Source organism: Megalops cyprinoides, chromosome 24 (assembly GCF_013368585.1).
Source record: "Megalops cyprinoides isolate fMegCyp1 chromosome 24, fMegCyp1.pri, whole genome shotgun sequence".
In the NCBI taxonomy this organism is placed as follows: Eukaryota; Metazoa; Chordata; class Actinopteri; order Elopiformes; family Megalopidae; genus Megalops; species Megalops cyprinoides.
In genome coordinates, this window is record NC_050606.1 from 18,988,422 (window position 1) to 19,014,681 (window position 26,260).

Consider the following 26,260-nt stretch of genomic DNA (forward strand, 5'->3'; position numbering starts at 1 on the left):
GCCATTGTCAGGGGAAATATTTTGGCGCCGATCCAGGGTAATTAATTATTGTTATCTCCGTTTCCTTCCCATGAAAGGCCCCCATAGACATGTTTAGTGACTTAACCAGCCAGCCTCCTTCATTCCTGTAGATCCTAAGTGTGTTTGAGTGAGTCTGTAGACCTTATGCGCGTTTGAGTGAGTCTGTAGGACCTATGTGCATTTGAGTGAGCCTGTAGATCCTATTAGCAGCTTTGTCAAAGAGTCTGCTTGTATGGTACGGGAGCACTAAAGAATTTTGTTAGCTTTATCTTATTCTGCATTTTCCTTTTTATTTCTGTTTTTATTTATTTGTTTTTTCCTGCCACTAGTGCACTTGCAAGTTCAGGAAGTTTTAAAGAGAGCATTTTAGGGTCAAGAATGTATAAAAATAGTAGCTTTTCAAACCAAAGAGAAGACAAATCAGGACACTCTGCATGAGAATGTTTTGCTAGTGATGGGGGGAGGCAATCGAAGCTCAATAATGTAATTACTGCGGAACCACATCTTATGACTATTATTACTATTTTACAAAGGTATTCATATTTAATCATTTCAGAATGATTATCATTAATAGAATGACGAATAATCATTTCTTAATATGTATGTTGCTCAATTCATATCAACACTCATTAACATTCTTTCGGTAATACCTTTGTGTGTTTCTGGAGGTACGCCAATTTCTGGTGAAACACAGAGGGGGGGGGGCCTGGCATAAAAGACAGCACCCCCCACCCCCCTTTCAAAATATCTCAAACACATCATTATTTAAAGGCTGGCCTGGAACAAAGTCCCATCAATACTGACACCCAGCAAACACATGTAACAAGTAATCACTATTGAGCTGGAGGGGGAAAAATGTAATTCAATATCCCTCTCAGTGCAACAGTTGGCAACCAGACGAACATTCTTTGCGGAATGGTATGTCCTCCGCGCTCCAAATCAGGGAGATCAAAGGGTACGAAATTGCCTCTCCCGTTTATATATACATTTTTTAAATTGGAAACATCACATGGAATCACGGTTTAGGGATTCAGTCCACACAGAATTAATAAATAATAACAATAATGTTAATAATACATGTAATTTAAGGCAAACAATATCCCAATTAGTATAATAAGAGTTTTATTCCGATTGTCGTTACTGAGCTGTAAGGAGTATGGGTAGAGAGACTGGTTTATATGCCACACCCTCTCAGTCTCTCCAGAATTAAGGATATCTCAGCTAATGTAATGTTAAACAGTCTCTAAAGCCTGCCATTTTGAGTAATCATTCCCAAATTGGCGTCTGAGCCCAAGACTTTCCAGTCTAGCTTCCTGCAGTGTATCCAATTTCAGGGAAACTAAATCCCAGCTTTGCAGAAATATGGAACATTTATATTTAAGCAGAAGCGGTGAATGTAGTAACAAAAACTGAGGCCAGTGCCGCCAGTCCGACAGCCTGCAGTGGTACGGTGCTGTAAACGACGTCACCGGTGTTTTCCATTTATCACTGCAGTGGTACAGTCCTACACGGAAGGACAGGAGACACAGCTGTGACATCACAATACCGATGGTACAGTCCTGTTCAATCGTGCATCATTGACTCCCGTCTATTACTGCAGTGATACAGACAGATGTGGAACACTACAAAACAGTCACTGCGATGCAACAAATCGTTCCATGAAATACCACTGACACTCATACTGGGGGTATAGATGTGTCCATTGACACCAATGCAAAAAAAAAATAAAATAAAAAATCTCTGTACAATTCTTAATAAGATGTGTTCATTTTCTCAATAAGATGACAGTAATGTAATCTAGAGTGACAAAAAGTGTCAAAAATATTTTGCACGCTAATGCTAATACATTGCTAAAGTACATATGATTGGGTCATAAGGTTTAAAATGAAACCCGCCTTCAGCACTACATACACTGGTTCAAACAGTCTGTACTAATTCTGAGCCAATCTAACAGAATTAAGTTTATGTGAGATGACTACAGTGAAGCCCCATTTAACGCTTGATTTGTGTCAGCTCTTGTCTTACTCACACATGTAATTAGATGTACACACATCTATCTATAGTGTTTATAACCCCACCATGACTATTTTCCTGACTATTCCATTTGACTTATATTATAAGCTATTTAAAGACAAATACGATGAGTTCAAAGTTGTGAACAGTTTACTAGTTTGTTAAAGGACAAACAGCTACATAATGCCCCCCAAGTTTCATTAGATCCCTGGTGCTATCATTAGCTTGCTAGCTAGGTATTATTATGAAGAAAATTCAATATATGAAGCTTTCCTATTTCTAAAATCATTATTTTTATATATCTATCCATCTAAAACAAAAACATGCTCATAAGCTATATAAACAATGAGAAGCATTGAATAGGATTCAGTTTGGTTTGCTTAACCCACCTCATTACCCGTCAATATACACTATATGGACAAAAGTATTTGGCCACACCTGTTTTTCAGGGTTTGGGCTAGGCCCCTTATCTCCAGTGAAGGGTATGCTGAAGCATTAAAATTACCAAGACATTTTGGACAATACTATGCTTCCAACTTTGTGACAACAGTTTGGGGAACGCCCTTTTCTATTCCAACATGACTGTGCCCCAGTGCACAAAGCAAGGACTATAAAGACATGGTTTGATGAGTTGAAGCTGTTATAGCTGCAAAAGGGAGACCAACTCCATATTAAAGTATATGTATTTGAATACAATGTCATTACAATGTAATGGTCAGACGTCCGAATACTTTAGTCCATACAGTGTATGTTCATGTTAATTAATATCCTTCATCCCTCCCATGGCCATTATTGGATGGAAGGATTCCAAGAAAAACTACATGTCCCTACCTACCTACATATCCCACACATTGCCAACTCTCCAGTTAACTACGTCTCTGGACTTCGTTAACAGCATCTTTTGTTATAACATTTGACAGCTCTTAAAAGTACAAATTCCTTTCAGACTGAACTGCAGACATTATGACTATGAATTACATCTGCATATTATATTTCAATTGTACATGAATATGGAATATTATGAGGTGGTTTTCGGTCCCAATTCTCCTTATCCCTAAAGTACATTACAAAAACAGATAAGTATATTTCTGCAGTTGAAATAACCTTAAAAGAAAGCAATCCCAGATGAAAAGGGAAGCACATTTGCCTTACTATGATTTAAAATCTGTCACTTTAACACTTAGTTCCCCCTGAATTTATGGACCCAAAGTTCACACTAAAAGCATTCTTTGGCAGCAGGAGAAAAGTCCAGAGATTCTAAATCTAAACGCGGTAATGGTTCTAAATGTATGTACATCCACTGTGGCATCTCATTTTCCCTCTGCACAATTCTAAATTAAAATCCAGGGTCTGAGCGGGGCAGATTGTTTAACTTTTCCACTAAATCATATCAAATCATAATGTAATTAAATCATGATCAGTGAAACAGTGTCATTGTTTTCCAGTTAAAGGCCACTAAAGCCTGAAGTAACTTGTCTTTTTTTCCACAGCAATTATAAGCATGACTTTGTTTGTGAAGAGTGAAAGAAACAATTTTTAGCTGTGTCACAGTTTTGCAAGTTCAAGAAACAACCAACATGAATGAGAAGAACTCATTCTGCTTTGACAAAAGTGCACTTACATTATTTATTAGTTAAAGTTGGATACTGGATTCACTGACCCTCACTTAACTCTTAGTCCTTTGGCTAGCAAAACTTCAGGTTTTTCCGTATTTTTTTCACCTTTCATAATTCATATTTCAAACTGCCTAGTAATGCCCCCTTCAACACACTCACCGGTAAAGAGACATGGACCAGGTAAGGGAGGCCTCAGTAAACAAACAGTGGCTTGGAAGAACATGTCTGTTCTGTTCACCCTTACAAACAGTCCTCTGTCATTCACGCACCACTCCCCTCAGCTTGCATCATCACTGTGGCATTTACCCCTATTCGCATCTTATTGAAAGTGTACACAAAGCAATTTGAAACTACATCACTGTAATCATGAAACGACACATATCCTTTACAAATGTCTCCACTCCATCAGTGTGTCATCCACTGTGTCAGCACTCAGGCCACATCGGCTCCACCTGCTGAGGTGAAGCATGCCGAGCAGGTGACATTCAACCAAACAGTCAAACAAGATAAATGTTCAGTACACTGTACAGTCCACTAATACAATGTCATTTTTATCCTTCTTGCAAATTATGCGTAAACGCTGCAAACCGATTGGTTTAAATCTGTGATGTAATGTCTAAACAACAAGTCAGTGGAAGTTCCATGCTGAGACACTACAATGTCTAGGAGGATATGTTTACATGTTTGACAAAAAGTCAAAAAATATGATAAGGCAGATGTCATGTGTCAACTGCAAAAAAGAGCAGATGCATACAAACACACAGACAGCCAGTTTCAGGACTCTAATGTTCATGGCTTCTTATTTATTAATAACTACTGTTGATAGCGTAACTGTTACAAAGCCATCACAAGGCTCAATCGATGCTGTATTGGACAAGTGATCTGCAACCCATCTGCAAAATTTAGTGAGTTTTCTTAAACTTAAGATTTTATAGCCATTATAGCCTCTAGTGGCACACTTGTAGTGCCTGGCCCCTTACATATCTATAACCTTTTGTCATCTGCAGTATGAAATACGTTTTCTTATCATACATTTTACATATTTCAACAGAAAAGTAAAACATTAGAAATACCCTTTACATCAACACTTGCACAAATGATGGAATTCACACACTCATTTTTTATCCACAGTAGTCGGTAGTCATCCATAATACTGCAAGGGCTGCATAGTTTTTCAGAGAAAAACATCTTAATCCGTCTATATGCCAGGATCCACTCTACATACCAATGGCCACTTTGAGGATTACTGACTTATTTTCTCCATCTCCAAAAGAATCTAGCAAAAAAAAAAATCTTGTCTGAAAATGGATGACCTTTAAGAACATTATTGCATGCTGAAGCAAACCTAAAAAAGAGAAATACAAATAAAATGAAGCAGAATACAGAATGGAATGTGTCACTGGAATAATCCATTGTAAATGAAAACAATTATGATTATAATGCACAGTACCAGCATTCATATTTAACAGGACTGGCCATCTGGCCACAATGCAAAATGCTTTTAAGCGCTGGCACCAATTAAATAAATAAATCTCCGGTTAATTCATTTGAATGTGCTGAAATTTGACAATGCAAAAATTTCAATCCCCAAGAAAGCGAGAGTGACTTGTATCAGGTTTATTTCACAGCACTAAGGATTAAGGCTACTCGTAGCAGGCTAATCCCTCTAGAGCTAAGGGAGCTAAATCGTACTGTGCTGCAAATCCAGGTTACGAGAGAACAGGAGGTTAAACGAATCCCTTTTCTCTGTAATGGAATATTACACACTACTTATCCAGGCACCGAGTGCCTAATGTTTCAGCTCCCTTCAGAAATAATGCTTTTTTCTACCCACCTTTGATAATGTGCACACCTATGGAAAAGAATGGGAATCTCTTTTTTTTTTTATCAAGAGCCACATAGAAGTAAACGCCAAACAAAAAGCATTCTGGGAAATACTTTGAACATTATGCACTGAGAAATTAAAACAATATTAGAGAACCCTAGTACTTTTTGACTGTGTGACTTTAAACCTGTTCCAGTAAAAGGTCCTCATACTGAACTAGTAAGTAGCAAGTGGTATATTTAAATTGTAGTGTGTTTTCTTGATCACAGGTAAATCATACACAATATCAAGGATGTTGTACACAACCTGAAGGACAACAAACATTACACCATGCATTTGTGTGACATAACCCTGGAATGACCTTGTTTTTTTGAACGTATTAAATTATGCTACCCTGGTATAACCCGATGTTTTAACACCTGCTCCATCTACAGCGTTCCACTTTTGGCAGACTTCTTAAAGCTGCACTGATCGTTCCAAAAGACTGTGAAACTAGATGTAAATCCCACGATGCACCGAGAGTGCAGCTGGACTGATAGTTAACGAGGGAAATTCCCTACGCTCTCCATCCTCAAAAAAGCCAATTTACGTTCCGGTTGTCGGTTAGCTGCCATCTCCCCAATTGTTTCCCTCCATGTCACCCTGGAGGAGGTGCACAGCCTCTTCACACTCGCAGAGCAGGTATCCCCGGCTAACCAGCCAGGCCGTGCCGGGGCGGGGGCCAAAAGGGTATTAATATCCAGGCTGCAACTCCTTTACCCCCAGAGGAAGGGAAAGGAGGGCGAGGAATACAATTAAATGATATACGCCAAATGTCAATCACAATAGGCCTTTGTACTCATGAACAGGAAAGAGAAACATAAATATATATCAGCTGGGATTCATTTAAAAAGAAAAAAGAACGAAACGTTTTACTGTCCTCATGTTTAAATCAAATCTATTATTATTTTGTTTTGTACCCATGAGCAGGTCTCTGCAAGATTATCACCGGAATCTGTGGGCAAGGGAAATTTGAGACCATGTGAATTAAGCCCCCCCCTCCTCCCCACACACACACACACACACACACCGGAGAACGAGCAGGCCAGCAATTGTAATGATATACATTTATTCATGGTGATCCGCCGTGCTGCGTTCAATTAATCTGTGGGTTTGCAGGACGGCGATCCACACAGGCACATACAGTGTATTCCTCTAGGGCTTTATTAGTTTACCCGGAGCCCTCTCCCATTGTCACGGCACACAAAGGGCACCGGCTATACCGCTTTCCCCCACTGTCCTCCTGCATTGTGCTGCTTCCGCTTGCAGTTTTATAATGAGGTTATCTATCCTTTGTGGAAACCGGCCGGGAGTCACGCAAAAAGCAGGTGAACGTTCCTGAGTTACAGTGCAACGTAAATCATCCAGACTACAGTCACCTCTCAGGATTTTAATGTTTTGGAAATTAAACAACATCTCCTCCTACCACTTTGCATATACCACTTTTTATTTATTTATATACATTATTTTTAAATTACTTATTATTAATAATTCACTTCAGTAATTCACTATTACGTCATAGTGCTCCGTCCAGTTGCAATTACTTATTTCCAACAGTAATTAAGGAATTACATGCTATTCAGAACACTTTCTTGTCACTGACTTACTGTGAAGGAACTAGGTGTGACATGTAACTATAGTGTTTGGCACTAAATGTACTCCCACAAACTGCAGCAGACATACAGAGGCCATAACCATCTCTATGTTGGATCTTTCCAAGGACATATCCAACAAGATTTTTTTCAGCATCGCTCTGTGATGGCAGACACCTAACACAACCACATGATTTTAGGAACAGAATATCCAATATTAACAAACAATGTTAGCCACTTGCTAGTAACCATTTAAAAGGCAGAGAGAATGGATAAAAAAAACGGATGTTTGCTTATAAGGTAGCCAGCCATATTGTTTTGGATATGCTTTAGGGTATGATTTATTGTTAACATTAGCTAGTTAGCCAGCCAGCTGTATTGACATTGAAAATACAGCAAGAGGTAGCATTACTCATTACCTCACCACCTCCTCCCCAGTTGGCTAACGAGCTATCTTAGAAACTGTGGGTACTCTTAAAACCATCTGACAGTAATTGGCCATCAGGCTACTGCCTATGATTTTTTTCCTTCCCTATACAGATAGAAGGCCAAGTAAACAGGTAATAAGAATGAATTTCCAGAATATGTCACATTAATGTGGAAGCTGTATAAAACTATCTGTCAAGGTTTACACTCATAAATTTAGAACACTGCAAATCACAAAATAAGGTCAATCTTTTAATTTGACAACTTTTACCTATTTGCCATCTGTTCTCTGAGTTATAGATTTAGAAACTACTTCTTACTGTTTCTTACCACAAGTGAGCCCCTGAAATAAGGTCCACAAACTAAAGAAAAGTGAGGAGAATACAGAAAAAAATGACATTGTTCTAAAAACATGCAACAGTTACAATACAGCCATGTACCCACACATTTGCACGTAGTCACTTGCCCTCTCTACATCTCCCTCCCTCTCTCTCTCTCTCACTCTCTGCCTCTCACTCACTCACAAACACACACAAACACATACAAAAACGCAGGATGAACCCCAGCACAGTTCCTGTGTAATAAAGCAGTTCATAGCCTCTGGCTTTCAGATGGACGCCCTGGACGCTGGCCTGGACGCTGGCCTTTGGATAAAGTCCCCTCAGACAGGCAGGGGACAGCTGAGAAACAGGTGTGCCACGGTGTGTGAGCTTCCACACATTGGCCACCACGCCCACTGCCGAGAACATTCTGGGCTTTTAATGACCCTCCAACCACCTGCACAAACCCTCTCTTTAAGGCAGCAGACATTTCCTGCCGTTTGTCCTGGGCCGCGCTGCAATCCTGAATGGTCCTGACAGATTTACGCTAATTCATATGTATGTGTGCATGAGTCTATTTTTACAATGAATATTAAAATTTACACTAGTTTCAGCAGAAGGTGGCCTTCAGCCAATGAAACAGATGTACTTTTCAAAGGACTGCTTTCATGCACGCTAATGGCTTAGGTATGCCTTCCCATAATGCACTTTGAGGCATCATTAAGACAGGCATGTAATGCAAACAAATCGAGTGTGAATGTAAACTTTCATTCAGCCACAATTAGACTCTGCAACTGCTGACTTGGAGACTCGTAGGTGCCTGGTGGTAATAAAACAGCAAATATATTTTAATTTGTTTCTGTGATCATTTTTCAGTCACGGACATTCCGTACACTCAGGCCATGAAGAAGGGACATAAACACTCGATCCTATATGTCTTTCACCTCTAAACATGACATAAAAAGGTCTTTTTTTTTCCAGTCAAACAAATGGTCCATCATCTTTTTCCTACCATGGGTCTGTGTAAAATGCTCCCCTCCTTCGAACATATTGAGATGTCATCTGCAAACCAGATTTTTGCATCCATATTTCAGGACAGGGGCAGCCAGCACGCATTAATGGCCACACTGGAAACCTTTTGCTGCCTGTGTCTGAACGCACCGTTTCTCCTCCTCCACTCAGGCAGGGTATGACTCATGGATTTCCACCTGTCTGCCACCCACAGAGAGAGGGCTCTTACAAATGAGGCAAAAGACAGGCAGAAACATCATGTGTTAGTCCTGCCCGAACCCCTTACAAGCCTTTACAAAGATCATTCTGCTGAGGATGGCTATCACCAAAATGCGGGCACAATTTTTTAAAGCAATTAATAAAGACTATGGGTTAACCCTGTATGCAGAGAGGGTAACAATGAGTCAAAAACCTCTGTTAGATTCTTTTCTTTATGTTAGATTTGTGCAAAATAACTGAATCAAAAAATTATACCACCAAATATATCACAAAATAATACCTGATGTTGCCTCACATGCAGACTCAAAATTCATTTTAACCATGTAGGGTCATGACAAAGAATAGGCAAAATGACAAAATGCAATTGAAATGCTGAATCTCCGAATGAATGTGATTGTTTAGAAAGAAATGATAAAATAAATGTATTCCTTCAAGATATAGAGACACACCTAGAAACCACTCAACATGAACAGGTCACAGTCAATGACATCACCTTCAGGTGCAAAATGATTCCAAACATACTTCAGCCATGAAGGGCTGAAGACTCCTATGGCTTTCTCCAGCCTCCCTCAGAGGTTTTTCACTGACGGCTGGGCCTCAAACTCCCAAAAGTAATTTTGCCTGTCGAGGACCTCATTTGGCTCCTGCTGACATCAAATGGGTTTCGGTTTTGCCGTTGTTTGGTTACTGAAAGCCCCATTCCTTACACTTTCTGAACACACGCAGAACAGCCAATAGTATTCTGAAGCCCTTTTGAGGTGCAATTGGCTAAAAGGCATTTCTTGGAAGACCCTGCACATTTTCTAGAATTTTTTTCTTTTTAAGTATACTCCACTCAATTAAATACCATTGTTTTTCACATGATCACATACCTTTAACATGATCACATATTATACACATCATAATAATTTTAATCACCATTAAGATAATTATTACATAATTATACTAATATTTATAATAAAAAATATTATTATAATTATTTTAATTACCACCAAGAGACGATTTTATAGTTGATTGCAAATTTCCCATAGACTTAATATTCATTATCAGTTAATAAATTCAGTTAAATAAAGTTGAAAGTGTTTTTAATATATTACAAAGCCAGTCCTCCAGGTTGAAAGTGATTAATGCAGATCAATAGACGCTTGTTATGTTAAGGGAGATTACATGGGAGAGTCCACTAATGTGTCTGAGATGCACTGTCAGTCCATGAATCCAGGATGTCAGTTTTGTTGTTTCAGGCTGCCCCACCATGTCACTGAGTCAACACCCCAAAGGACATGAGCAATGCCGTGGCACAGCGACCTTTCTCTTTCCCCCCCAAACGTATCAGCTGTCCTCTGCACGCTGGGAATCTAGCAGCCAAATACGAAATGGCAAATACTCAGCGGATATATACTCTTGCCCCCCCCCCCCCCCCCCCCCCCGACGCCATTTTACTCTGTAAAACATCTGAGTTCACTAAAAATAACGCGCTTTGTGCACCGGCTGCTTCAAACATCGACACATGTGTGCACACATATACACACACACGCACGCACGCACGCACATACGCATGCTTACACTTAATGGCAGACACAAATAAAAATAACTATAGATTGTGAAAACAAAAATTAGGCACCTGCTCATGTCACCCGAACCTATTCAGATTTTCAGATGCAGTCAACCACCTTTGACTAGCAAAGGCATTGTGAAACTTGAAAGACAAAAGAAAAAAAACATTTTGATTGACGGGGTGACAAATGGCCTGTGACCTTTCAAACTGCAGATGTATGAACCCAGTCCTCTCCCTTGATCACCCATGGAACTGACAGACGAAGCTGAGAGCTAATAAACTACAAGGTAATGTATTTTATCATAGCTAAAAATGTTGTTCTGCTGAGTTTCTGATTAACCCTTAATTTAAGTTATACTACAGAGACGCAGATGGCTTGGGCTGGTAAAGCATTTCGCAGAATTTGCTCTTGAAAAAAAAAACATGGCTTGTTACACTCTCAGGGTTAAATGAGGTATTTAAGAGTCTTTCAGCAAGTGAGAGACACCACAGCTTCTACTGCAGTTCTCTCCAGCTGCAGCCAGTAAGCATGATTACAGCCGTGATCTAGCACACAAACCATTATTCTCATCACCAGTCCAGCTGGCAGCGTTTCTCCTCAGAGAGAGCGTGATGTACGTACCTTACAGAGCCTCACCGCTCTTTCGTGTCTCTGGCTAGCGGCGTGTAGACGGAGCTTCTCAACACTGTCAGAGCGGTAATTGCAAGCGTTGCACTTCAGGTGGGCGGGTTTGCTGGCTGCAATGATCTTTAACCTCCAGCAGGCGGGATCGCCCCTTTCCTTGAGGTGGGCTGCCAGCTGGTACCGCTGCAGGTGACATTCCGTCTGGCAGTGGAGCAGGAAGTGGGCCCTGAGCTGCGTGCTGTAGCTGCACAGTCTGCACTGGTGAAGGTCTCCAGCAATGGTCCTCCAGTCCTCTAGGGGGAGTGTGCGCTCCTTGCTTACATGTGTGGTCAGAGCATCCAGGCTGTCCGAAGCAAACCGGTCACACACGCCACAATGGTACAGCCCCTGTGGGGGGTCACTAACATTTGGCGACAGCTCTTCGGCAGAGAGGAGGGACAGGGTGTCGCCCATCGGCAGCAAGTCATCATTTACTGAGAGAGAGGGAGAAGAAAAAGAATGATGAGAGTGGTGGAGGTGGTGAGGGAAGAGAGGGAGAGGAACAGAGGAGAGGGAGAGGGAGTGGAGACAGAGAGAGGGAGGGAAAGAAAGGGAAGGAGTGGTGGGAATGAGGAAAGAAACTGAAACAGATGCAACTTTGAAACTATAACAGTATCAACCACACACAAAGGATTTAATAAAAATCTAATTTACATAATATAAAAAGCAACACATAATCAGCATCAGCTGCAATTATTCCAATCAGCTTTAATAACATCTAAGTGATCATCATTATCATTTTCAAAGTCACAGTGACATCTTTATTTTTGTGAAACAGGAAGGACACGCCCTGGGGTCAGACCTGTTGTTGTGAGGGGATCATTCTGGAAGGTACTGATCAGCAGACGCGGGTCAGCCAGATTCCCCGGTTTCAGGCCCATCGGGGCGATGTTTTGCGCCAGGTAGCTGTGGTAGAGCTGGGCGTCCGTCGGCGACAGGCCCAGCCGCAGCCCTCCACCAATCTGCTTCAGGCTCTGCTGCAGCAGCAGGACGTTGTGGATGTGCTTCTCGCTGGTCATGTGGATGCGTAGGTTTCTGGCCACGTCGGTCTCGTAGCCGCACGCCTCGCAGCGCCAGCTCGACCGTGCTTTGGGTTTGGTCGGGGAGTTTGCCTTCCCCTCGGCATCGCTCGGGCGGGGGCTGGGGACCGGCGCGGAGTGACTCGAGCGGTCATATTCTGGTTCCGTGCCGCCATTCTGAAGCGTCTGGACGTTGGTCAGGTGCTTGTCGGACTGCATGTGGATGCTGAGGTTGCCTTTAGTCGTGGTGGAGTAGTTGCACACCTCGCAGCGGAACGGCTTGTAGCCGCAGGCGTAGCTCTCACCCCGGGCGAGCCTCGGGTGGGGATGGCCCATCTCGCAGTAGGGGCAGGAACCACCCAAGCTGGGGGGATTCTCCTTCGGGTGGGTGTCCGGGGTCTGCCGAAATTTGTAGTGCCAGTTGCACTTGGGACACTTCATGGTCTTGCAGGGGTCCCTGGACTCAATGGTGGTCACTTGACCCTCCGGAGAGTGTGATGACCTTAGGTAAGTGTCACATCTGGGGCATTTAGAGCTCCCAGGAGAGCCCCGCCCTGTACCGGGGGATCCAGGTACGGCGACATCCTGGTGAGGAAGGACCAGGCTTACATCATCAGCTGTGCTTGAGTTTCCCTGGGCTGAGAGCGCACCATCGCCCTCGCTCTTTGTGCAATCGTCCTCACCTCCATCACGGGAATCAGCATCACCACCAATATCCACTGGGGTGGTGGCTAATCTATTCATTACTCCATCATCGGAAACAATCACAGAGAAAGAAGAGGTGCCCTTTACGTCACATTTCTGGACTGGGGACGACAAAGGAGAAGTGCTTTGGTTTAAGAGAGGGAAGTCTTTGCGAGTGGCACAGTCCACTCCTCCGCCTATGTCATCACCCTCACCGTCCTCAAGTCCGTTGGGGCGAGCTCCTTCATCTTTCTCAGCAACGTCCCGTTCCTCAGGCTCGCATTTGATGGTGCTCTCCCCATCAGAGCGTGGCCTGCTGCTGTCCAGTCTCCTTGGGTTATTGCTCTCCTCCTGCTCATCGCCCACTGTCTGAGATGAGCGGTCAGGGGGAAGAGTGTCATCCGAGGCCAACAGGCCCCCAGAGTTTGCTTCCGTCTTTGGCATCTTGGATGTCCTCTGCGCCTCCTCTGCTGTGTCATCCGAGCTCACGCTTCCCTTTAAGAAGGCAAACCCAGCCTGCAGAGGTGCCCCATTCTCAGCAAGCTGGGCACTCCATGCACTCCGCAAGCCCGGGTCAGGACCTGCAGGGTGTGCAGCAGAAAAAAGAGGCAAGAGGGAGAGCGGTTTTTTTGGTTCCAGAAAGCTTACAAGGGGTTCTTTGTCCTGGCCAACCCCCTGTATGATAGCGGAGACATACTTATTAGCAAGGAGCTTCTGCTCCTCCTGGTTGAGGGCCATCCGGTGGTCTTGCACGGCGTGGTTCACGAATGACCGCACGTAGCCGAACGACAGCTTGCACAGGAAGCACATGAGGACCGGCTTCCTTTTCCCGTCCCTCACACATCCATCGAACACGGACAAGTCCACGGCTTTAGGGACATCTTTGGATGCGTTTTGCGAGGTGCCATCGAAAGAGGAATCTTTATCGCCCTTGTGCCGAAGGTCATAGACGCGGAAACTGTGCAACACTGGACCAACACCTGCTGATGCTGAGGCATCCGGGAAGGCTTCATCAGCCGTGACCCGCTCCCCAAGGGACGAGGCAATGTGGAAGGTCCTGATGAGTTGGGGAAAGAGAGAAACAGGTGTGGCGGCACTTTGCAATGTCAGGAACCCTGCTGGGGGTAGGATGCTGCACACTCCTGGATGGGCGTTACATGCACTCTCTCCAGAATCTTTGAAAATAAAAGCCGCCCCATTAGGCTGGTAAACGATCTCCCCGGCCAGGGTCTCTACGTCGCTGTCCTCCAGGTCGCTGGCCTGAGGGTCGCCCTCCTCACTCTCGCGGCTCTGCTGCAGAGAGGGTCGGCGGGCGTTCGGGCAGCGGTGCTCCATGTACGCCTGCAGGCTTGAGAAAGACGCGGCGCATTCCCTGCACGGGACCCCGTCGGCCGGGGCTCCCCCATCAGGCGGCGCGCTCCTCGTCCTCGGCCCGCTGTCCACGCCGGCGGGGTCACCCTCGCCGGCAGCCCCTGCGGGCCTCTCAGGTGGGCTGTCCAAAGGGCGCGGCGTCTCACGGCCCACGTCCTGCCTGCTTTCCTGCCTCCGCAGCAAAGGGGAGTCACCGGTTTCCATGGCAGTAACTCTGTCGTGCTCTCATCTCATCCCAGCAGTCAAGTGCCTGTGTAAAGAAACAAAGACAGAGTTTTCCTTTAAAAATACAATACTGTCTACCAGCTCAACATTTTCATTTGTAGCTACTGGCACCATTCTGACCATACTTATTTGCATACATTAATTGGCAACTCACTGTGTATGACTTGGAGGGCCGAGATCACTCCATACCCCCTAAGCGATTCTTTAATGTTCTTCATTACATTAGCATGACGAAACAAACTCAAAGAGAAGGCCTATAAAACCCAACACTCTTGTAAAAAAAGTCTCATGAGGTCCTGTTTCACTGATCAAATCAGAACGCACAACAAGGTTCACTGACACAGATCTCTCAGCAGGTATCAAATGAGGCCTGATGGCCTCACAGCACCAACTCTCCACATACTTGGACTACCCCTATGTAAACCAAATCAAAGTTCTGATTTAGCTCTTCCTGTCCAATATTAATGATGGGTCAGTACTCTGCAACTAAATGTACCCTCCACAACGGGGGCAGAAAGTAAAAAACTGTCACTTCTGCAGCAGGGAAAAGCAATGTCTACAATAGGAATCCTTATCAGTCCTGAACAGCTGTCCATTTGTAAGCTTCTGTTTAAGAGTCATACCCCAGCTTCACAGGTGGAAACACTATTGGCAAGCTGAATGCTGAGCATTTGCTCCTTCTGCCAGGTACACAGATGCAGGTACTGAACACCAGAGACTAATAAGCTACATACCAAAGCTGTAGAGCAAAGGGAACTGCCATAAAAGGTACCTCAATACTGGTGGAGTCACATGACATGAGCTGTACTGACTAATTTGTCTGGAATATGCTCCTATCCTAATTGACTCATAAGGCCATTATGGATTTTGCATGTCATCTCAGAAGAATGTGAGGCATTCCCAAACTGGTAATGTAAAAATGAAATCAATCAATATGCGTTCTTTATTCAACTGTTTTATATTAATGACAGTGCCCTTTTTTATTAAAATAATGTTCCCAACACATATGTTCAGTAAACATAGACCCTATTTCTTAAAAGTCCTTCTAAATATTGAATTAATACTCTAGCCTGTTGCTTTCATGTCACACTCATGCGAGTTCCAAGATTTTCCTTAATTTCACAACATATAAAAACATGACATAGTTTCCTTATTGAACTACAGTTCTTGACACGCAAATACCATTATCAGAATCACATGTAACTATCCTGAAAATGCACCCTACTGGAGGCAAACTGACTATTTTGTATACTGCTATGCTTTATCTATCTATACACATTTTAAAGATAGGGGTTTCTTTCCATTTTCTTCTTTGCCAGCAATGAGGATTGAAAGAGCCGAGACTCAAGCAGAGGATTGTGTGAGGATTATATCAAAATTATAAAATAATGAATCATGTATATTTGTGTTGTACATATTTCAGGTTTACTGTCACTGCTGTGTTCACTCCCCCCCCCCTCCCCCAAACAAAAAAACCTCTGTAGATTTCCAATGAATGAAGCCTTAGCTTGACGCTCTAACGACTCCCCTCGTCCAAATTCAGATCAAGAAAATATCCACAGGACCACTCGGTAACGTTAAACTGTTTACTTCAACACAAGAAATATTTGGTACAGAACCGCTGTCCATTAGCAAGAATAGTTAATGTGAAAGAGAGACCGAGAGGTCAAAAACTGTGTGGCTCCTCTCTCCATGCCTAACTCCACCCCCAGTTCTTACCCCAGCTCTCCTCGCGAGAGTATCAAAAGGGAATTAAAGGTGTGCACAGTTACTAGGAAGCCACAATCCTAGTCATCTATTCCCAAATATTATAAATGTAACATAAATGAGATCTTATGCATTTTCAATAATTCAAACACCTTTTAAGTGCAAGGAATCAAACAATTAACTTATTGCATTACTGTAAATATGAACTGTAAACAAATCAACCTGTAAATACTGTAAATATTCCTTCCAATACCTTCTTAATTAATGAACCATGTAAATTACTGTTGTTTTACATATGAACTTAAATTATTGCATGCTAATTAGTCAAATATTTATGTTTTATATTTTATCAATAAACTGCATTTAGGCTCCTACAGCCTCCATGAATATACTAGGGAGGCTGAGGCACAGGATGTTTGATATGTGATAAGTGCACACACACACAACCCAGCCCAAGCTCTGAAGAGAGCGCACTACATGAAAATGCATTTATCTGAATTTGTAGACACAACTAATGAACACCCACCAGAGGAATTACCAAGCAATCAAGACCTCCCGGTAACACAGGGATGCTCAGTTATTTAGAAAGCCAGTGAGAAGGTATGTAGTACACTGTGAACTCATAAAGCCACTCCTTCATATCATTTATACTGTAAGTTGTCTTTTTTTTTTTAAATACAATTGCCATATGACATATTTATGTGACGCTGTCCTGAGGTTTCAATATGAATCCTCAACTGAGAGTTGACTCACTTTTTGCTTTCAGTCATATAGAAATGAACAAAATAAAAACCTCTGCTCAGCTTTCTATCTGTTTAATATCTCTCTAAAAAGCTATATAAAAATATAAAAGAATATAAAATGAAAGACTGTATTTATGAGTTACTTTCTAACAGTATGAATTTGTGCTTTTGCTGGACTTGTTTTCCTCTGGTTCTCTAGCTGGTTCTCCAGCTTTAAGCCCTGGAGGTGTGGGAGTCAGCTTAGAGGAGGATGAGCATCTGCCCATGAACATATTTCAGAGCCTTTATTTGGATCAGACACTGTGTATTTATAGCCAGGTGTGATTCCAGGCAGAGGTCACTTTAACACAGTAGTTATGTTGGACAAATGACTGTTCTACAAGTCGGTTCAAGCTTTAATACCATCACTGCTAGCGACAATAACAAGCACAAACACTTCTTGACCCTGAAAAGTACTGATTGCAAAAGCAGTCAGACAACATGTCCGTTCAAAGTGAGAAAGAAACATTCAACTTCATCACACAGCTGTTCAAATCTATGAACTATAACAACACAATGACAGGAAAAAGAAATGGAAGGGGGGAAAAAAAACCTCAGTTTTTCAAACCACGGCCTCTATAAAAGGCATCTCCACAGAGCCCGACTAGCGTCATCGATGTCCTTTTCTTTTTAGAAAACGGAGGAGCTGCAGCTTCTCCTTTGAGGGCGATCTGGAAACACTCAGGAGTTAATTACAGCGGATTGGAAATGAACCGCGCAAACAAAGGGCAGTCTGCATCCAGACCATTATGCCACATTAACCAGCTCGTGGCGTCCAAATAGCGCCCGTCTTCGCGGCGCAGAACAAAAGGCCCTGCAAGCCTCCCACAAACCTTCTGCTCACGTCACCACAAGGAGTAAAAGGCCACACTGGTCCTGAGAGGGTCGTTAAACGCCGAGCGTTCTAAGGAGCGAAAGAAACGCGCTTTTTCGTCTACAACTACAACAATATGAAAAGGTGAAGCTGAATCTATGGATCTTTATATTATGTGGATGTTCTAATCTAATATCAGATTCGTCCAAAATCTGCCCTTCCAGATGTCATGAAGCTTAGTGGATCTGTGCGTTGCCTGAACTGACGCTTACGAACAAACAGGAAGTTTAAATTGCGCCTACACCTTTCCATCTGAAACTTTAACAGCAGCGTTAGCAACAGCAGTGTTAGCCTGCACTAAGATGTGTCTATTTTGTTGAAAGAGGTCCTCCACACACAAATAAGCACATGATCCTGTTTTCCATCTAGGTCTTTTCCCCACGTTGAATGTTACTGCGCAGTCTAGCAGTAAAAGTAAACTACATGGAATGGCGCATGCAAGAAAATATATCGCGATATATTGCATAGCTGTTTTTAGCGCAATAACAGCTATCCCCGGTATGTGGCGTTAGATATCTTCCCGCATTTTTTCTCTTCAGTCATACCTGATGCAGGAGCCATCTGTCCAGTCAACTTTACGTTGTCAAAAGAGTTCATGTCAAAAAGCATTTTTTTCCATATACACCACTCTGAGAAAAAAAATCTCTCTGTTTTTCCTTTTGTATATGTATGGATACATGTGTGTTTCTTCAGAGGACAGACGCATGAGACATGGCAGCTTTGCATTGACCAATCACCTCTGCTCGTCCCACGAAAATCAGGAATGGAGTGTAAACAATGATTACTGAATGAAAAAGCTAAACTGGTCAGCAGGGGCTCCCAAATAGCTCAGCTGGTTAATGCACTGTTCCAGGAGCACACCGAGTCCTTCAGCTCTGACTTGGGCTCGAAACGACGTTTTGTCGTCTGGCAACAATGACCAGGTGTCCGTAGCGGTGGGGAAAAACCGGCTTCATTCCACTGGGGTCGGATGGGTTTCACTGGTCAGGGTTAATGAGGAGAGGGAGATGAGCCTATACTAGTTCAGCCTATACTGTGTGAGGACTGCATTTGCTCTGTACCAGCCCAGAGAATGTCACAGTAAGATTCCAGAACTTAGGGGTGACAAAGGGGGGGAGGAAAGGCAACTTAATTTTTTAATCTATGACTCAATAATACTCTTACACTTCATAATACAGAAAACATGCAGGTTCTTAAGAGATACATGAAACAGCTCCTTCTCTACTCCTTTCCAAAAGCAATTATAAAAATCTAATGTATAAAATGTATTCAGTGAATGACAACACCTAGACCAATTGGTTTTGATATAAATTCATAATTTCTTAAGGTCACATGGCAAGTTTAATCTACTTCCTCAATTGTTGGTTCTGAGGAACCACCAACTGAGGGGGGCACCTCCAGCCCCTGCGAAGCCACCTGGCATTCCCCCTGGCATCCCACCAGTGCTCTGGTGCAGCTTGCTGGTGATGAGGTTATACACCTTCTCCAAAAAATCGTTTTGATCGTCTTTCAGCCAGTCCTTTTCTTTGTGTAACAGTGCTCCATTAGCTTGGCATTACAGAATACTGGAGATGTTATATGTGCCAAGGTTAAAACGCAGTCACAATGCTAAAATACAGAAGGACACAGTTTAGAAGCAAAGCTGGATCCAACCTGGATTCTGCATCATTCTGCATTGTGCTCCATTTCCAGCATCGTTTACCCATTCATGATGCCTCTCGAAACCACCTGTGCTTACACAAGAGGGCCTTATGCATTAAAAAAAAGCTGAGCTGGGAGGAGCACCTGTTTTTCCCCTCATCCTGAAAGCTAATTTCTACAGAGCCAATCTGCAGTTTGAGATGCAAATACTACACTGATCAGCTTTCAGATAAAGACCTGTGACGAACACTGGTTTTGAGGTATATCTGCTGCCACCAGTTTCCTTTTAACACTGGCTCACTGACTCATTCCGAAAAGACAGAGACAGATAAGAGATTCTGGAAATTCCAAGTTATATGTCAGAGAAAGATCCCCGGCACAATCTACTTCAGATTACATCAATGCCATCCATTCACTTTGATTAATTCATATGGTTTTAAAGACATCTAGGAAATCAAACCCAGGTAATATTCTTGGTTGGATTAGAAGCAGCCTTGTAAGAGTACTGACTTTGGTTTCCTTTCGTTAACTTCCAAACACTAGTACTTTCAACAAGATGTAAAATGAATATCCAGTTACAAATAGATCCTAATGACAAAAAGTGATAAACACATTGTATTCATAAAAATAAATTGTTATACATAAACTCATTTTAAAACTTCAGAAAATCCCACTGTTTTAATACATAGCCTTTAATCTTTACTTCATGGAACATTTGTTGGGATTTTTTTTTTTTTTTTGGGGGGGGGGGGGGGGGGGTGTATACAGAAGTACCTGCATTACTGGGTTGCAACTTCTGTTCAGCGACATGAGGTTTTACCAGAGCAAAAATAACCCTCCCCCCAACCAAAAAAAAAAAAAAAACATTAACAGTTTACATGTACACATTCTATGAGTACTGTAATGTAAATTACCACTAATTATTCAGAGGATATCTCTAACTGCTAGATCAGATTGCTACATGTACAGACAGCAATTCTGGACCACACGGTTAAAATCTGTCCCCAGAGAAACAGACAATAGCTGAGTCGTGTACAATGTGATCCCATGACAAACGCTATGGGCAGACAGATCATTTGCATATGCAAATTATCCCACACAGAGTTAAATGTACAAACAAGTGTCATGGCGAAGTGGATTAGGCACGTCTCAGGGCATGAAAACGCAGCCTGGGACATCAGCCGGCACAATGGACGCATCAGACGAATGCAAAGTTACTATGGCGCGATTACACAGACAGCTGGTAATCCATTATTACATTGGGGACAACATGCCATTGTGCCCATATGATCTCTGCCAAAGGAACAAGGCTCTGCATTTCCGTTGGCATATGTTACGATAATTAACCACTAATTACATGAGTCTTGCTCCCTTCAAGTGTTTGGAACCTGTCCAGGTTTTTAACCCTTTAAACAGTTTCCTAGAAGGAGGACACCCTGCATGTTAACCCAATGGAGGAGTCAGGAGGCTGACAGATCAGACCTAGCCAAGGGCTAATTGATTAAATGGCACCTATTGTACAGCTGCCGTCTGGATACTAGATTGTCTGACATTATCCCTTTAATATGCTGTGGTATATGTAATCAGACCTTAACGTTTTTATTAAAAAATTTTTTTTGGGGGGGGGTCTTTTTTTACACTTTTTTGGGGTTGCCATTTGCACATTAGACTTATCTCACTGTGACAACATGTCAACCCCTGCAATCCTACAGAAGCACTGGGGAAAGATACACCTACATGCAAGCTATTGGCTATTTTTTGTGCTGTAAGTCCCACAGTGCAACATACTGAAGTTGGAACCAACTGGAGGATAGGCACTACTCTACAGACCCAAAAAAACTCACAGGTTCCTCACCATTGCAGGTAAAGTTGGGTATCGTTTGAATTTTATCGATTCCGATTCCGATTCTGCTTACTGTTTCTGATTCTTATTGAATCCCCGTTTCGAAAATGGTAAAAAAAAAAAAGAGGTCAAATGTTTAGATAACAAAAACATCTTTATTCTTTTAAGCGTTAACTGAACATTCACAAAGTAAATAGTATTTACTATTTACTAGTATTTATTAAATCCATACAATAAAAACGTATGATCCACAGACATGTGCATTAAAAAAAAGATCAAATACTAAACAAATGGACACGCTGTTGGGTGGATGCGTGACGTAGTCAAGTAGACAAGTCCTTGCAGATATGTAGCCTTTGTTTGCAATAATAAAGGGTTATCACATTTACAAACCGATAAGCAGAACCGATATTCAATTTTTTTTTTTTTTTACGGCTACCCGGTACTTGGCATTTTGGATTCGGTTCTAATTTGGAACCAAGTTTCGGTTCCCAACCCTAATTGCAGGGTGCCTTAGTGCAATGAGGCCAGGAAGCCCTGGCAGACCTACCTGCCACACACTGGTTAGAATGAAACCATTCTGTTCCATCGAAATTGTGTCACAGTCACTGTCAGAAATGCCCTAGTTTTGAGTCCAGGCAGTCTGCACTTGAGACAAGTCTTTCGCTGACTGAAGCACTCGCAGGCTCAGATAAAAAGTCTTGTGATTCATTTCACAAGCAGGTCCTCAACCTGTATGTGCATTAATACAATGGACATACAATATGCATTACAACCCTGTAAAAATTAATTTAACATGTCAACAAAAGTGAAACATTCCATTAATAATCTATCTTTACATTACATTTGCTTAGCAGGTGAGCTAATGCTCTTAGACCAATTTCCATAGCGTACAATTTTTAAAATATCCATTATACAACAGGATATTATCTGAGGCAAATTGTATTAAGTACCCTTGCACAAGGACAATGGAGCGGTAATCCACCTGGGAATCAAACTGGCAACCTTTTGGGTTACAGGAGTCCTGCTCTTCACTACTACAACACAATGCTGCATGTATCAACAATATCCATGGTTATAGAAGACATAAATCACTTACAGTATTACAGCTACAAGTACCTGCTACAAAAGATGCCTTTCATTTATGGAAATGACAGCTACAAAATGCTAATTAGAGCTGACTGAGTTAATTTGTCATAATTACCTTTCATTAGCAATGTCATAAAACCTTTGATTCATTGAATCAAGACATCAAGTACTTTACATACTTTTACAAAGCATGTGCATTTTCATAGGATTGGAAAAAATACCATTGAAATAACATTTATATATGGTTTCAAAAACATTTATTCATATGGACTAGAGGGACGATAGAGAACAATAATCCTGTGCTTTGGAAGCATGTGGAATTAGTAGCCTGAAATCAAAACAGGCAAGAATCTGCTAGGAGAAAAGGAGGGGCAAAAGGAAATGTCTTTCATCTCTGTGCGTGTATTTATTTTTTGCGAGAGGAAATAAGGTGTGAATGAGCCTGTTCTTTCATTTACGGCAGATCCTTTCACACTGAATGGAAAAACAGAATGTTCTCAAACAGGCCAATTGTGTGCAGCTGTGCAGATGTTGGTCTGGAAGGTGCAGACGGAGCTGAAGTATCAAACAAAAACACAACAGCTGACAACTAATTGTACTGAATACAATCTGAGCCTCCATGGCATATCTTCAATTTCTAAGAAAATTATGAAGACAGTACAGTCCAGCCACATGTAATATCATAATTCATTCTACTGAGATATGTAAAATGCAGGTTACATTTACACTGACATTTTACATTTATTCATTTGGCAGACACTTTTATCCAAAGCAACTTGTGAGGCAGACTACAACACAAGCAAAAAACCATAAGGAGTCAACCATATTCGAAGCACTGCATGACCAGGTTTCAATGGTTGGCCAGACAAGATTACGCAACCTAAGCAAACAGATCATTGAAAATTAAAGAGAAAAGAATTTTAACGGCATCCTCTCCCTTCAGAAGTTGGAATTTCTAACCACATATGCACAGTTGAAGATATTCTGCATTAAGAAGAGTACTGAGTGTGAAACGTAACATTTTAGGAAGGTCTGCATTGTTCCACAGTGTATGGAGACACACTGCTCTTCACATACAAGACTCACCTCAAACCCCTTCCTGGGAGAGAATATGTGAATGTACCTGCCTATTGATTTTTAATATGCTTGGAGAAATGTGAGTTTTTACATGTGAGTGACCAAGTGAGGCATGGATTGTACCCCATCACACTGTCGATTGTTCTTGACGTACAATACAAGCAGATGTTAATTTTCTAAGCATTCTAAGCAGAGTTTGGGTCAATTCCATTTCTTTACAGTCAATTCAAGGAATGAATTAAAACTCAAGAACTGAAAAATGCCCTATCATTTTTTTATTTGTGAACTGAATTTCATTTAATTCCCTGAAGTGACTACATTGAAATGGAACCGACCCCAACTCCGATTCTAACTGACAGAGTCCAACAAATAACAGCAACCAGTTCATACTCGCTACCGATGCTTAAGGCCGAGCTGCGGTGCAGTATGACTGGATCCGCTGAGCGGGTCTGTGAACGAGCTGAAGAGCGGGCTCGCCTGAAACGAATCAGTTCTGGATCACCCGATTATTTTCAACTATACCCACACACACGAGCGTTCCCCTCTCCACCTTTAATAGCAGTGAGGATTCCTGAAGGCCCACGTGACCGGCAGATCTGCTTAATGCTCCTGGAGCCTCGCTGTTTAACTCCGCGGGGAGGAACGATTCAGAACAATTGAGCTTCTTCGGCTGGAGCCGAGATCCAGTGAGGTAGAGGCCATGAAATACGACACATTAATAACTCTGGTGCGGGGCGACCAGGCTGCATAGGAATGCTAAACTGTGGGCTCTTTGAAACCAGAACCCCTGACTGCAGAACAAGCCTGTATGCAAAGTCCCCACTTCTGCCTTTGCAGCCTAAAAATGAACCACAAATAACTACAATCTCTCTAATCTCCAAACAAGTGATGTGGGACCAGGTAAGGGCCCAATCTTTACACCTTAGTGAAGACTTGGTTGCACCATATGACATTAGAATATCAAATATTATACAACCACATTTAGCAAATGTATCGACAGATGATTACATTGAAAAACACGAATATGGAAAATATCCATTAAGAACCTAAGACAGTTTCTCAACATTATTGCAATCAGCTGTTAGTTTGCCAAAGTTTATGTAGCTGAGTATAATCTATGAATTGCTGTAAATTTTGAAAAGAAGGAACCTGTCTGGCATATCCATAGTTTCAATGTGCTTCAAAAGGCACTGAGCTTCTGTCATTTAGGTGGAGAGCAAAGGGATGTCAAAACTTATGAAGCTAGGATACCCACTATTTAGGCTTTGCTGTGGGAAAAAAAATGTCTATTTAAAATTAATTAAAAACTAAATTGTCAGCAAGCGGCAAGTAATTAACGGTAATAATAATAATAAGAAGAAGAAGAAGATTAAAAATTGTAGAATACCTTTATTCCTTGCAAAGGCCAATAGTCAGAAAGTGACTGAATCATAAAGTACAATGCAACTGGCTTATACGAACGACTCTAAATTAAAATGCAAGTGAATGTACAAACCGAATCACGTCTGCTGCAGGCGTCATTTACGCTGGGGACATGTCTCCACCACTTTTTGTCGTGGCCCATTTCGTCCCCACCACTTTAAAAAGGTGTGAGCACGTCGAACCCGTCGTTGTCCCCAGCACTTTTCAAAACAAACTGACGCCCATGCGTTTGCGGTTAGTTAAGGTTAACTTTATAGTTATTCTTTGAATGAGGACGGAAAAAAGGCAAGGAATCGACAAATGTACGGGTATTTCGCAATCGAAGCAACGGAGACAGTCACATTCCGCCGCTATCTGCGCACTGCTTTGTTTTGTTTTCTTCTTGGTTCTCAATGTAAAGTATCGATGCGCACTCTGGCTGTCGCTTCCCAAGCAGAACCACGTCCCTTTTTTTATCATACCAGGTAAATAACCACTACAAAGGCAAGGACTTCCACTGTTCCCACGTTTCATCTATTTCACACTAATTGCACTTGAAACACCCGCAGAAACGAACGGGCATACAGTAAGGACAATTTGTACTGTAGTGCGACTTGAAATACCCGGGATAAAAAAAGAAACAAAAAATGAGGCGACAACACAAACTTGTAGCCGTAAAAAAAAAAATTAAATAAGTCAATCGCTTTTGGTGAGAAGCGTAGCCATGCCGCAGTTTTAAACCGTTTTGTTTTTCCTGCTCCATTTCCCTGGGACTCAGTCCGTCAAAATGCAACGCACTAGAGGTCAGAGCTGTGTTCCGCCGTCTTGACCCCCTTTTCGGCTACACAGTTCAATCACGCCAGTCATCATTTTTCCAAGGGGAAAAACTCACTTGCGTATTGCAGGTAACGGAAATGATCGAATTTACTATGCAGTGAAATGCATCATCGTCTGCACTAAACTTGCTTTTCTATGCTTTCTACTTATTAAAGTGAGAGAAAACATGTATTAACTACATATACACACATAAAGTGTGCGTGTGTGTATGTCATTCCTCGCCACTTGAGGACACACATTAATTATTTGTGTTGTACATTGTTTCGCCTTAACTGCACAGACAGCTATAGGTTGCTAGCTATTACCTCTACACTCGTCTGCGATTTCAGATAAAAGCGGATCCTTTCAAGCAAGTGAATATAGGTTTGGGTAGACATGTGCCGAACCACAATGCAGACGAAATCAACAA

At 42.1% G+C, this 26,260-nt stretch overlaps 1 protein-coding gene across 1 annotated transcript in view; it reads right to left on the reverse strand.

Moving 5' to 3' along the window:
* Positions 1 to 26,260, reverse strand: part of LOC118771585 (zinc finger homeobox protein 4-like) — a 61,439-nt gene that overhangs the window by 28,922 nt on the left and 6,257 nt on the right. Inside the window, exons 2-3 of the mRNA XM_036519592.1 lie at positions 12,104 to 14,625; positions 11,260 to 11,735 (exon numbers count right to left, since the gene is read on the reverse strand). Of these exons, the coding sequence (XP_036375485.1) occupies positions 11,260 to 11,735; positions 12,104 to 14,579 (2,952 nt within the window). The 5' untranslated portion in view covers positions 14,580 to 14,625. The remainder of the gene's footprint in view (positions 1 to 11,259; positions 11,736 to 12,103; positions 14,626 to 26,260) is intronic.